Source organism: Cyprinodon tularosa, unplaced genomic scaffold (genome assembly GCF_016077235.1).
Source record: "Cyprinodon tularosa strain WSP-4 unplaced genomic scaffold, ASM1607723v1 ctg286, whole genome shotgun sequence".
NCBI classification, from domain to species: domain Eukaryota; kingdom Metazoa; phylum Chordata; class Actinopteri; order Cyprinodontiformes; family Cyprinodontidae; genus Cyprinodon; species Cyprinodon tularosa.
Window position 1 is genome coordinate 1629546 of NW_024038992.1, and position 14731 is coordinate 1644276.

General features: G+C 37.4%; 1 protein-coding gene across 3 annotated transcripts; it reads left to right on the top strand.

The window, feature by feature from the left end:
- Window positions 1-366: 366 nt before the first annotated feature.
- Window positions 367-14592, top strand: LOC119787039. 3 transcript variants are annotated; one of them, XM_038290659.1, is made up of 17 exons: window positions 367-508; window positions 741-879; window positions 964-1053; window positions 3981-4103; window positions 4199-4348; window positions 4443-4524; window positions 4629-4818; window positions 5413-5556; window positions 5690-5880; window positions 5969-6104; window positions 6194-6248; window positions 6321-6462; window positions 6744-6906; window positions 6997-7431; window positions 7504-7630; window positions 10203-10297; window positions 13622-14592. In XM_038290659.1, the coding sequence occupies exons 2-17, from the start codon at window positions 795-797 to the stop codon at window positions 13727-13729; spliced, it is 2316 nt and encodes a 771-aa protein (XP_038146587.1). In that variant the 5' UTR covers window positions 367-508; window positions 741-794; the 3' UTR covers window positions 13730-14592. The 3 variants fall into 3 exon arrangements, with proteins under 3 accessions (XP_038146587.1, XP_038146588.1, XP_038146589.1); XM_038290660.1 differs by having other exon boundaries at window positions 4446-4524; XM_038290661.1 differs by lacking the exon at window positions 964-1053.
- Window positions 14593-14731: the final 139 nt, after the last annotated feature.

Sequence of the window (14731 nt, forward strand, 5' to 3'; positions counted from 1 at the left end):
ATATGCCTTATAGTCATGCAACATTGGTTTATCAAATTGTAGGGGTGACAAAATATGGGGGGGGGGGGGGGGGGGTCTTTTGGAATTCTGCTTGTTAATAAATGACACAATCAAGGTGGAGGCTAACAGAGAGCTTTGGGTGGTGTGGAGAAATTAATTCTGTGAAATTTTGAGAAACTGCATATAGAAACAAACACAGGGTCAAAATTATATGATTATTCTGTATAAATAGAATTATTGCTGTCCCTCTATGTTAACTCTATTCTCATTCTGCAAAGGGCCGCCCTGCTATACCAGAGATGGTGCGTCTCAGCCAATAAAATGTAAACAGGGAGAGATTAGTGGATTAACATCTAGGACAGTAGCTTGGGTGAAGGGAAAAGTGCTGCAGCCACTTAGGGTTGACAGAAAATCTCCATGAAAGACAGAAGCAGTAGCAATTACAGCTCTGCATGGACGGAGGAAGTTCCATCAACAAACTGTTGGCAAATAACCTCCCCTATGCTGAGTAAGTATTGAAAATACAACATCTATAAATGTGTCAGAATTATTCCCCCTACCTCCATGTTTTAATCTGGTCTTGCTCAATCCATTGATCTAATTATGTCTAAAATATCCTAAGGTTAAATAATGTTATGGGTTGGAACACCCATATGGAGAACATATATATGTGATGCATATTACAACTCATCTTTTGCTTTTTCTACATAAGAGCAATATATTTGAACTTTTTTTTACAGTGGATCCTCAACATGCCATAAAACCTGATACCTGATTTTTGAGATCCAGACAACATGTTGGAGGATCAATGGTCTGAGGCTTTGGCTGCTAACAACATTAGAACCATTGTTTACTGGCTGAAGAAGCTGACCAATAAAGGTAAAGAGTAAGAGACACCTCTGATTTATACATACCTGCAAAGATATCTCCAAATAAAATGTTGTTGCATTGAACCTTAATAAGGTGATGTTGGTTTGGAGGAACATCTACAAACCTTTGGCTACTGGTTACAAAGGACATCAGAAATCACTAAAAAGGAGCTGGTAACACTGTGTAAGTATTTATGTTTGACATGTATTTGAGTAGCTTGGAATGGTAGAATAATTAGGAAAAAACATGTAGTTGGTCATTGGAAAGATGAAAAAATGACAATCAGTTATTACCTAAAATTAAAAATGTTTTATTTTAAAAAATTACCTTATTTGCTTCTTTATTAAAAGTCTGATTTGGAGGTAACAAACCAGAGTGTACTTTAACAATAAGTTGGACTGGACTAGAAACACCGAGGTGGTCTACAAAAAGGGCCAAAGCCGACTATTTTTCCTGAGGAGGTTGAAGTCCTTTAACATCTTTGGGGAGACGCTGAGGATGTTTTATGAGTCTGTTGTTGCTAGCATGCTCTTCTTTGCTGTCACATGCTGGGGCAGTGGGTTGAAGGTCGCTGAAAACAACAGACTGAACAAACTGATCAAGAGGGCCGGTGATGTTGTGGGGGAGCAGCTGGACACCCTGACCACCGTGGCAGAGAGGAGGATGCTGTCCAGGTTTCAGTCCATATTAGACAATGACTCACATCCTCTCCCTGACACACTGGTCCAGCAGAGGAGCTCCTTCAGCAGAAGACTCCTCCTACCCAGATGCACCACAGAGAGCCACAGGAAGTCATTCCTACCTGTGGTCATCAATCTCTATAACGCCTCCCTCAAGTGATTCAGACTAGAGACTGACACGGGAGTGGATTTTCACTCCTGTCCCGTCCCACTCCCACAGAAAAAAATTGTGTCCCGTCCCGATCCCGGGCCAGAGTAGAAATCTGAATCCTGTCCCGTCCCACTCCTGGTGAAATTACTCCCACTCCCATCCCGCTCCCATTCAGAAAGACTCCCGCTCCTGCACCACTCCCCTTCTTGTTGTTTTTGTGCGCAGGTGAAAAACTCAGAGCGGAAGCGCTGTTGGTTTTTGTGTCGTGTAGTTTATTTGACTCGCACTATAGTATAGGCTTCAAGGAAAAAAACTACAAAATGTGGCAGCGCTTTACGTGTTGTTCAGTGTTTTCTGGTTTGTTTGTTTTTTTTACCTCCTGGATCAGATTATGGCTGTAGTTGGCCAACCACGTCTTGGGGAGTCACAAGGTCTATCAATATAGTAGACTGAATTCCAAAAGGTTTTCTAGCTATCTCTAGATTTGCCTCTGACTAGGATCACAGTCACATAAGATGCAGAAGTTTTTGTGGCAACTGTAGGGTTCCCAGTTTCACCCCAGCATGGTTTTGGTTTTTAGTAGTTCTTTGGCAAGACACTTCCACTGCAGTGTCTGCTTACAACATTCAGTGCCTGTGTTTGGCAGCCATGCTTCTGTCAGTGCATCCACCTGTGGCTAAAAGGCAGTTTGCCACCATAAGTGTGTGAATAATTAAATGTAGTGTAATAACCTTTGAGGTCCCCTGACTTAAAAAAGCGCCATATAGGTACAGGCCATAGATGTTGATTATTTAATGTCTTTCATTTGGGGGCTATGTAGTGCTTTTTGTGGTGTTGAATGGTTATGGTATTATTTAGAGCAACCACTGAACATGACTGATGAACAGTATAAGCAGACAACATTTAGTCAACATTACTGTTAACATCAGCTTTAATGGAATTTTTAGCAGGCTGTTGATCATATGTTTAAGACTGTTATTTCTCAATGCACAACATCAAATGCAATGTTTCTTACCTGCTAAATACGTGTTTTTGTCCACCAGTGTCTTTATCTCCAAATATATTAATATCTCTGCACAGTATGAAACCTACTGAGAAAGTTTTTTTTCCTAAGATCATGTTAAATTCATTGTTTTTCCATCCTTCTGTAAACCGGCTGCTACTTTTCTATTCCTTTTTGATGTGAATATTATTTCTAATTTTTAACTTTTTTTTTTTTACTAATAACCACATACTGTAGCATTATTCTTTTCTGAGATGGGTTTTGTACTACCGCTGTAAAGTTTAGCTTTAAAAATGTTGCTTTTCACATTATATGTTCCTTGTGTTTCTGTTAACTTCTACTTTGTATTGCCATATCTATTTCAGCCATATTTTGGAGTTTTGTATTTATTTTCCTATTTGCTGTAATACCTAAAATAATTAAAAAACAGTGGGTGGCTTCATCTGTTTTAAATGTTTAAATGGAGTCACAGGTAGTCGGACAGCAGGTGTGCGGATTGTGACGGAAACAACGTTTTTTGACCGTTGTCGTCTTTGCCGGTGTTTTTGTTATTGATCACGGTAAATGTAAGATCCTTTGGATGTAAGCCAATTGACAAAGTAAAAATTTGCTTTTGTGAGAGCGTTGGATCAATAAATGCTCTGCAAACCAAGAACCTAAAGGTTTATTTATTTATTGCAAGAGGACGAGGCGTCAACTCAGTGCCAGTCAGCAGCCTCACCCTGGCTTAGGATTGTTCCTTTTTTTTTTTTTATTTAAGAACAAGTCACTACAATATCAAAAAAATGTAGTATTATGGTACATTAAAAGGGATCTCTCTTTCGTCAAATTAGTAAACTTATTCTGTATGTTTATATTGTTCGTTTTTTATTTATTTTCATTTAGTTTTTTAAAGTAGTTTTGATGGTGAACACAATGTTGAAAAAACTTAGCTTTGAAACTTAACCTGTTTCTTTTGTTTATTGTATTTTTTTTTTTTTAATTAAGTTTATCCCATTAGCTAAAATTAGGGCATTTGAAGAGTCTAACAATGTTATTACTTTGCACTGGCTCCAACAAGAAAAAAAGTTGATTTATGAAAATATATTGGCTGGAAAGATTCAGTTTATTTTGTTCTACATCAATATAAAAAACACTTTAGATAGAATAATATGTGCTATAATATTTGAATTTAATATATTAAATTTGGGAGCATCACTTTAAATGACCAAATATCAATGATGCAATATCCTATAAGTCAAAATTATTATTATTATAATTTTTTTTTTCCTTACAGGCTTCAGCCGCTGTCAGGGTTTGTGGATGTTTCTGGATCGGACCTCCTTCATTAAAGTACACATATTGCTCCAAAGGTTACAGAACCTGCTGATCTTGGTGCAGTGGTCAAGAAAGCATCTAGGTCAATAAATAGAAAAGCTAGATCAGCTCACCATATCATAACCATATCTACACCCCTACCTATCCTTGATATGTTCTTTGTCTAATTTTTAATAGGTGTAAAGGTTCCGTGTCTGATCTGTAGAGACCAGCAGCACTCAACTGATGGCTGTTGCAACCAAGAGCACTGGACTCTGAAGCAGCACATCTGGCTGGGTCGGCTGGTTCAGTGGTGGGGCATCATGGGGCTCCTGCCCAGGTTACCTGGTACTGATATATCTGTACTGTAAATACATAAAGTTACATGATGAAAATGAATCTCACCTTTAAAGAGTTTTGTGTTGTCTGTTGTTGCTGTCAGAAGCCCAAGAATTGAGGCGTATTTCTCAGATGTGGAAGGAAATGGAGCTCAGCCATCGGGAAATGTGTCTTAAAACAACTGGGTAAAACCTGTGATGTATTTCTGTAAAGATTACACATATCTATATACTAACCCTCTCTCTTCTTATATCATTTTTGCTTTCTTTTGTTTGCTTTTTGATTATAGGTGGAACAATTGTGAAATGGAAAGATGTGGCTTTTTGATAGAGGGTATTGTGATGCAGTTGTACAAACGACACGGCTGTATATGGACTTCTGAAGATTGCACAGACCAGTGCTACCCTCCACCTACTCTACTGGCGCTTCTGATGCTTGTAATGATTCCTGGCATTGACAACATGTCAGTCCAGGGTATTGTATCCAGCCAACGTTTTCCAGATTGATTAATAATCAGATGAATCTGGTGTAATATATATAAAAAAAGGAAAATAAGCAGGTTCAATGAGAAGAAACTGGTTTAGAGCACATTTAGTTTAAACCATGCTTTTCACTTTTTCAGTAAGCCCTGGCTAAGATATAATGTTTACAGTTTTACCAGAGTTAATTCTCTGATGCAAAAAAAAAAAAAAAGCTTTGTATCTGCAGGTTTTCTGCTGTGCAGGATTCTTTCCAATTTCAGTGGATAGATTGAACTGTCCTCTGAAACATTAGTAAAATGTTTAAAGCATCAGAAGACAAACAATATGTTTTTCTTTCAAATATACTTGTGATGGTTTTACATGTTTTTCTGAAGTAATTTATACAAAGGTGTACAGAAATATATTTGATACCCTTTACAGATTCTTGAACACTACTACGTGTAGCTTTGTCTGACAAAAGCTCAAACAAAAAGGCATTGAAGTATGTGTTTGAAAAATGGGAAAAAATGTTAAAAACTTGAGACGTTATCAGTAATATACCATGCTACATAGTTACTATGGATTATATGAATCTTAACAAACTTGTTCCAGCTGATGTACTTCATTCTGGATATGGAAAATTTTCTACAATGTAAAGACAACCTTCTGCAGTCTTTTTGCCATGCTTTCTCAATCCCTACCAGCTTTTCCCAGCAAATTAAAGCCTTCTGGATGTTTGACCGTGGGCGCATTAAGGTACTCAATCATAAATTTAAAAAATCATTAGGATATAAATTCAACAAGATGTTTTTATCTGGATTCTTGTGTTTATACATGAAATATTATTTTATTTCTAAAAATCTGGGTAAATTTTTTCAAACCTTCCCAGGCTTCCATGGGGCTTTTATTGAGTCCAAAAGCTGCTGTCCCTCAGTTCTCCTGGCAGCATCGATATATTATCACCTCTCTGCTGAAAAGGAAGCAGAACCACATGGCACTGAAGTACCTTCAATGGACACAGCCTCCCATAGAGACCACTGAGGATGCAAAGCTTTTTGCAGAAGTGTTTCTTCAAAGCAGGTAAACTCTGGCTACTTCTTCCCTTTTTAAATAATAACTTGGATTTTTTAAATTGGCTTTTGGGTTATTTTCTGTCTCCACCTCCCAGTTGTGTGTCTGATGCTTGGAGCCTCTTAAAGAGAAGCCACACAGAAAGTGAGGACATGATTATGTACTTCATCCAGGCTTGTAGAGACTTTAATCTGGGTGCTGAGGCTTTAAAATACATACCTGAAGGATACGACGTGCGTTAATTATTTTAACTCATACAAAGCTATATTGGCTTTACACATCACAGGTTCTAAAACATCTTTAAAAACTCACTGTTCTTTAGGGTAAAGAGGCCTGTGGAGCAGCTGAAGTCAATATCGTGCACCTGAAGATTAAAGGTAATAAAGACTTTGATGAATTGCATCAGACAATAATGGAAGTGCTTTGCCTGAGAGTGGTCTTTTCTTCAGATTGTTTTGGTGAAATGACACCCTGCCCACTGTCTGCGACACTGTATCAGAATGAGACAAAAAGGCCGATGGGTTCAGAGAAACTGTTCAAACTGGTTCAAAAGGCTGTGACTGAAGTGAGAAAACCACATCTCAGCATGAGGTACTGAGGCCAATAAAAAAAGATTTCTTCTATATTCAGTTCAGGACATTTTCTAGTGGTTACGATGAGCATGAAGTTTCTTGCAAACTTGCCTAGAGACATTAATGTGATCATTACTGCATGTGTTTGGATCTTAGAATAGAGGAAATCTACATTAATCACAACTTTAAAAATGATTAGGCTCTACATTCAAGTTATAAACTTTAATAACAAAATTAGTAAAGCATTCCTGGTTAGTGCTAAATCTTTTAGTTTTATTTTATTTTTTATTTTTTCCTCAGGGTGTTTGTTTGGCCGAAGCAACCAAAGAGAAAGTCAAGCAGCAGAGAAATATTTCTGTCAGCTCAGGCTCTGCGTCGTCTCACCCCCAGCCCGTTCCCACTGGAAGCTTTGGAAGAAACAGAACAGAACGCAAACACAGAAGACTATTATGCTCTCAATTTTGTAAGTATTTTCTGTTTCCATCTTTACAACAAACAAATGTGAACATAATCTAAAGGGAAACAATCTGTGTCTTTTGTAAACATTTTACAGGATCAACCTGAGACACAAGAGGACATTCTGTCCTCTGAGAATCAGAGCTCCTTGTCTGCCTGTTCTTTCTCCTCGGCGTCATCAGCACCTCTTTTGAACCAGCCCCACGAGTTTGAGAGCACCATAACTCTACAGAAGATTTCAGCTCTGCTCACTGATCAGGAGATCCACAACAAAGGAGACGAAGAAGAGGAAAAATTCACCACAGTGGCTGATTGTTTTCCACCATGTTCAAAGCTTAAACTGACACCAGATGGTGCCATAGAACAACTTTCTCTTGGTACCTTTGACAAGAACAAAGCAATAATGTATTCTCTGGAAGGTGAAGTAGAAGACCATAAATGCATGACAGAAGAGGCTTATGCTGCTGCTAAAACCGTTTCCCACAAGATAGAAGAACAGTCACAAGGTTTCCTGCCGATTTCAGGAGATCAGGTGAGCAAAGCCCACATACATGGGATAGTATCAATTTTATTGCTCGTCTTTTAATTAAAGTTTTATGTGCAGGAAGCATATGAGGAAAGAGAAACTTCAGGATGTGGCATTCAAGACCTCTCGAGAATCCCATACACCCAGAATCGTGTGATTGGCCCAAACCACAGCTCTGCTTCACTCACTGCTTCACCAAACTTGTGTGAGCAAAACCGCTCCATCTTTTTCATGCTTCTTGTGCTTGTAGCTCTAGAACCTTGAGACCAACCTTTTGCATCACTAAGACCTGAAATTCTTTAGCTGCTGAGATTCCCTCTAAATTTAAAGGCTCATATGATCAGCTTTACAACAGTGCTTTTTAACACAGAGGGCCGGATTTATCAAAGGTTTGCGTGTATTAAAACGTGAGCTATTTCACTGCGCACGCTAAAAAATGTACAAACTGATCTATCAACAGCGTGCTAAAAGGATTTGGTCTTTAAAACGTGCTAAATAGCGCCTCTTATCCATTTAGTACTTTTTCTGCAATGAATATTCAATATAGGGCGTTTACACGCAAAAGTGCGTCTTGTGGGAGGAGAACATGTAAATATATTAATTTAGCACTCGCAAAGTGATTTATCAAACCTGAAAGCAATTTTGCTAACGGTATCTGACTCTATATTTAACACGTTTCAAAAGAAGGTGCAAATGGTCTGTATGCGTAATTGCGCACACATGGCAGCGGTTATTGTCGCAAGAAGGAGACATCGAAATGAAGCAATGAGACGCAGAGAACGCATTTTTTCACTCCGTGTGAATATTTTTGGAATGAACGAGGAAACGATCATCAAAACATATCGTTTATCCGGCATTGCCATTTTGGAGCTGTTGGGGGAACTCCGAATGGATTTGGAGCCAGCCACAAGGAGGACCCACGCAATACCAGATATCTCCTTGCAACATTGCACTTTTTTGCATCTGGGATCTCCCAATCTCGTTTTTCAGAAGTGCTGTCCGACGTTCTAAATGCCATGTCGCCCTGACGCCCTATCGGAGAACCCCGACACCCTGCGCCTGTGGAGCAACATGCCAATGCAGTCATCTTATCCACAGTCACTTCTTGTGAGCCATTTGGTATGTGCATTGTTCTACAGGCCGATACAAAACACCTGTTTTTTTTTTTTTGTTTGTGTGTTTTTTTCTTACTGCGGTGAAGTAGAAATTCAGCCACATACCACCTTAGGGAATAAAGGTTGCCAAAGTTTATATATATATATATATATATATATATATATATATATATATATATATATATATATATATATATATATATATATATATATATATATATATATATATATATATATATATATATATATATATATATATATATATATATTTCTTTTTTTGGAGGGGGTGGTGTCACTGTAAGATTAAAAATTCTTAGTGCACTAGTTTGCACAAACTACTTTGCCGCAAACCACAAAACGCGCAAAACCATCATTTAAATAGGGCGTCTCCAACAGTTTTGCGCCTGCCACCAGTTACGCAATCGCTCTTGTTAAATCACCCGCAAACCATGGTTCAGCCCCTCGCGCAAAATTCCACTTTGCGAGCGCAAATTACTGCACGCAAAATTGGATCTTGATAAATCCGGCCCAGAGTAAAGCTTGTATTTCACAAAAGTTATCTTGTTCTTTATTTTCAAAATTAAGAAATACATAAAAAGTTTAAAAGAAAGTTCCACCACAAGTCAAAATTGACAGAGAAATAATATGTTCCTCAGTCATTAAAAGCATAACAATGGCCAAACAACACAAAGTAAATGGCTTGAATGAATTAAAACTTTATAATGCGATTTATCCAGCAAGGAGAAGAAAGTCATGTGAAATTAGGAGTAGAATCAAAACCTAAACAACCCTACCCAGGGAATTCAAATCTCGCTGAAGTGAGCCCATTCAGCAAAGTAAGTAATAATTTCTTACAAATTAAATTATTTAAAAATACTATATTCATGACAGCTTTAAAATAAACACTTTAGTCTTTGATCCAATTTGAACCAGCGTTGTTACCCTGATACACATTTCCTTCCTAATCTCTGTCTACATCACGCCGTATATAAACAGGATAAAGTAGTGATAAAAATCTAACTTTTAATCTTCATGTAGACTTGCCTGCTTTATAGTGATGTAGTGGTTGAATCATCATTTTGAGAACAGCATCTTTTAGGCCAATATATCCCCTTTATTTTAATATGTGCAGGTAATGATCTTGTGCAAACAAGTCGTCCAACCTGAAGTAGTCACCTTAAGCTAATACCTACACTGCAGAAAGAAAACTAAATTATATGTGGGAAAATTATTAACTATATTTTTAAGAGATAACCCAAGAGCTGATGATAAGCATCTATGGTTAAGAATTCAGGTAGTTGAATCAAAGGGTTGAAGACTGGAGAGAGATTGGCTCCCTTAACCTTGCTGCAGCAGTCATTCAACCATAAAACAACCTCTGTGTCTCCACTGCATTTCCCCTGCCTAGTTTCCTGTTCTGGGGATGGGGGGAGTATCTTTCAGCTCTGCAGATGCACCTCCTTTGATCACAGCTGGGCCTGTTGTCCCTCGCTCCTGATGCTTTTTTTTCACCAGGTCAGGCTGGAAGACATAGGTCAACTGTCAAATAACATCAAAAGAAGGGTTCCTAGCCAAAGATCCATACTATGGGATGTTTTATTTGAAAGAGTAGCAATGCTCAAACCATTCCTAATACATGGTTCTCCTTCTGGTAATTCACAGATAACATAGGATCTCCCTGTATAGTTGGTCCCTCATTCACTGACAGTCTGGCCATCTTCAATGACTTCTCTGCAACGCAAATGGATAACATACAGGTAAATTATGAAAAGGATTTGTGATCTGCGGTGTTGAACCTTAGTTGGCCCAGAGGTGGCACTATTGCTCCAGTTAAGATAGTAGGTAAGGGTGGGATGATCTCATTTTTAGCCCCTGAGGATCTTTTCCTCATCACATCTCAGCAGGTGTCCTCTTTACTCCCCTTCATCTCTTGTTCTTCCGTCCTCCAGCATAAACATCACTCCTTTCAAGTCCCCCTCCCACAATGATGTCATTTTTCAAACATGAATTCAGGACATTTTCTAACAAAACATCCATAATTGTTGCTTTTGGAAATGTAACAAAAAAAACTTACCTTTTAAGAGCTTTGTTGTTGTTTTTTTTAAGTAATAACTGCAAAACTACAGCAAAATGAGTTTGTTTTTATATTCTTTACAGATGAAATTCTGTAGAACATGGTATTTATAGTTGAACTTATGCACTTTACTGGCTCCTTAAATTTTTGCAGTTTGCCAAAAAGGATCAAATTAATTTAAAAGAGAGAATCTGTGAACAGCTATTATTAAGCAACAGTGGACTGAGGTCAGGATATTGACAAGACAATTCAAACACATGAACACCTTGTTTGTCTTCTGGGGAATGCGCACTTAAAAACTGAGTATATATTGTTATTTTAGCGCTTACTTTATTCTTAAAAGCCCTTAAAAAGTTGGATTTTTGGAATGCAAAACTAAAAGTTCAAAAGTTCAAAACTAAAAACTAAAAGATGGGCATATCTTGGTTGGAAAATTCCTCTGATTTAATCATGTTTTCAACTCAGTTTATTTATATAGTGCCACTTCTGAACACATGTCATCTAATGGCACTTTGTAGAGACAATTGAATCAAATCACACAGCTTGGTTAGAAGTTTTATATCTAAGAAAATCCAGCTTATTGCATCAAGTTACAATCTTTGCAGGATATTCTCCTCTTAGATGACCATTTAGTGACAGTGGACACTGGCATTCTGTAATTGACACTAAAGCAAATCCTCTTACACCAAGCATGCATACAGTGACAGCTAAGAGGGAAAAAAAAACAAATTTTAACACCAGGAAACCTCCAACAGAACCATACATAATGTGAGCAGTTGGCAGTAGCCCAACTTAGGGTTCAAGGAGACAGAAGCAGGCATTCAAAAGGAACAGAGAATTACTGATCCATAAATATCCATAAAATGTTAGAAAATGTAATGGTAAACTAGCTCCATATATCATTCACAATTTAAGTCTTTGATGGCAGAAACCCAGCTTATGTCTCCCTCCAGGAAATCTAGATAGTGTCAGGCCATATAAAGCTACTAGGATGATAAAAAAGGAAGAGAACTTAATGTCAGAAGCTGAACTAACAAATAAGGGTGAATTAGAGGGTAGAAGCATAATGAAGCAGACTAATGAAAAGTGGTCATATGTCATCCAGCAGCCTGCCTATAGCAGCCTATAGAGTTAGCTCATGATAACCTGTGACTCTTTAGCTATAAGTTTAATTCAAAAGGGAAGTTTTAAATGTAGTCTAACAAGTAGACGGGGTGTTAAAACTGGTAATTGATTCCACTTTTAGAATTTCTGTAGGAACCACCAGTAAATCTGCTGATTTAGAACAATGTACTCGGATTTCAACATGGGGAACAATCAGATCTCTGAAATGGGATTTAAATGACAAGTCCTGATAAAGGCTTTTACATTACTCTCAGAGGCCAATTTAATGGCATCCAGATGTAAATAAAGACTCTGGTCAGAAAATAAAAGACAATAATTTCTTTTATTGCAAAAATGATCTAGAAATAAATAAAAATTAAGTGTATTTAGCCTTAATTTGAGCAGGTAAATAAGATGATTTGCCAATGAAAACATTTTTTTTACTCCAAAAATAATATAATTAGAAAATATGTACTTGAAATAAGACAATGCAATTTTATTCTCTGTAAATTGTCTTGGTCCATTGTGTCCCACTTACCTCCTCAATTCAAGAAAAAATGCACTTGTTTTAAGAAAAAATTACTCATTGAGATTTCAATTTTTGTGCAGTTTTCTTGTCTGCATTCAAAAGCCTAAAACTTAAAATCTAAGTTTCAACAGGATTTATGGAAAAAATATAGCTGAGTATCATCAGCACAACAGTGGAAATCCTGTCCGATAATTTTACCCACTAGAAGTACGGTATATAAAGAATTGGCCCTAGCATTGATCCTTGTGGTACTCCACAAGTAACCCTAGAGCTTAAAGAAATGTATCAATAACTGAGTATATTCTGAAATCTGTTTGACAAGTAGGATTTAAACCCTCCTAGGGCTGCTCCCCTAATTCCTAAAGCACATTCAATCCATCCTAAAGAAAATTGTGATAAACTGTGTCAATTGCATTATGTGAGGCCTTTAGAATATCATTAGTGAGTTTCATCAGTGCTTTTTTAGTGCTATGATCAGTTTTAAAACCCTTACTGAGACTTGGAGGCAGGGTAAGTGCTTACACGCTTTGTTAGCAACACATTTCTCAAGACTTTTAGATAAGAAAGGAAGATTAGATATGTTTTTATAATTGATCAAGTTCAGATCAAGTCAATTTGGATCAAGAGAAGGTTTTTAATGAAAGGTTTAATTGTAGCGGCCATAAAAGCCGGTGGTATATACCCTTGTATTAGGTATGAATTTATTTTTTGGCTATGTTCAAGACCCTATCTGAATAGGTTAAGGATTGGGTTAAAGTAGAGCAGGTGTAAAGAGGTGTGTTAGAGAATCTACATTCAGCCCATCTTGATGATAGATTGAACGCAGCTCCATAAGATGTTCCAACTCAGCCCTGCTTTAAGGTTTTCCGCAACCTTATCTCTAACGTGCCTGCTGTGTTCCTTGGGTTTAATAAAAACAAATAAATTCACATAAGACCTCATAAGACTGGTTTATCTAAACTTAGATTAAATATCACAGGTTTTTTCACTGGATATCTTGGAACTAATTTAGATCATTTAACTTAAACCAAACTTTCATCTGGTTTGAGAAACACCAAAAGGTATTTAAACCAGAAGATGAAGTGCAAAATTGGAAGAAAAACACACTTGGATTGATTAAAACCCACAAATAAAGCTCCAGCAATATCATGCCTTTGTTATTATAACTTGAAATGTTAAAGATTTAAGGCGAGATGAATGGCCTCAATTAGAAGCATTTAATCAGCAGTTGGCCCAGTGCTTTCAGGCTCATGCACCGCCTCCCTCTCAAGGGGGAAGATTAATGGATACAGGATATTTCATTAAGCCCTTCACATCCCTGTCCAGGATATGAGGCTGTAATTGTCTGTTTTGTGCACTTGTTTTCTGTTGTAGGCAGAAGGATTGGAGCCTGGGGGTTGGAGAGGGAAGGCTCAACAACATGGAGCCATGAGAAGTGGAAGAACACTGTCCAGGAAAGGAAAACATTTGAAGAGAACATGAGGACAAATTATGCAAAATGAAGAAAGCATTTTACTGATATGCAGCTCTTGATTTTGATCTCATGATATCCTCTCCCCTCATTAGACATACAGTACTAGCAACATGTACTCAGTGCATACATTTTTAAAATGCTTCTCTAAGTGACCTCGATCTGAAGAGCTGTAACAACCTTGGTTTATTTCTTTTTAGAATCAACTGTTCAGCATTAAACAGATATATGCTGCTTTGAATAAAAAAAAAACAAATTCCCCATTAAAATCCAATATATTTAGAAATGATTTGCTACTTAGATTGCTTTTTTTTTTTTTTTGCTTGGGGAAAAAAGGATGCTTGCTTTGCTGCCATAGCATCTCATGAAAAATGAATGACCTTCCAATGCTTTCTTCTGCCCATCCCTCTCTATATTTACCCAAAGTCCGGGGAATGCATCTGGGTAAGCATCCCCCCCACTTATCCCTCTCTTGTTCGGGTGGGTGAATAACTTAAGACAAATATTTCAGGTTGACACACTTTTCCTGTGGGTCTCCTTGGGTGCCCAGTTCATGAGCCCACACATGCTGTGTTATTTAAAAGTGGGCTTTGGAGTTCTGCTCATGTAATCTCCTCTGTGTGATTTTTTATTTTTTGTTTAATTTATCAATAGTTTGACCTTGCAGTTGCTGTGGCACTTCTCAGACTAGAAGCTGTTCTAGGTCGTTCTTATCAGGGACAATATTGGTCAATCTGTTTCATAACTGCAATAATCTTAAACAAAATAATGAATTCTATTATTTTTAATGCTTTTATTTTTGCATACATGTATGTCATAGACTTTATGATTGTTTTTTTGATAATCCAAATTGTTATTTTCATTAAATGTTATAGAATCACAGGGGCGGATCCAGGATTTTTCAAAGGGGGGTGCGCACCTAAGGGTCATGGGGTCAAGGGTCACAGGTCAAGACTATGTGAGGCTAAAAGACCAAAGAATACCATCTTCACTCTTTCACGCTACCCTAATTA

What these genes read in the sequence shown, in the direction of transcription:
- LOC119787039 (XM_038290659.1), top strand. Translation starts at nt 795, where the DNA reads ATGTTGGAGGATCAATGGTCTGAGGCTTTGGCTGCTAACAACATTAGA. An exon ending in GAAGAAGCTGACCAATAAAG is followed by an intron (nt 880 to 963) that starts GTAAAGAGTAAG and finishes AACCTTAATAAG; the next exon opens with GTGATGTTGGTTTGGAGGAA. An exon ending in ACATACCTGAAGGATACGAC is followed by an intron (nt 6,105 to 6,193) that starts GTGCGTTAATTA and finishes ACTGTTCTTTAG; the next exon opens with GGTAAAGAGGCCTGTGGAGC.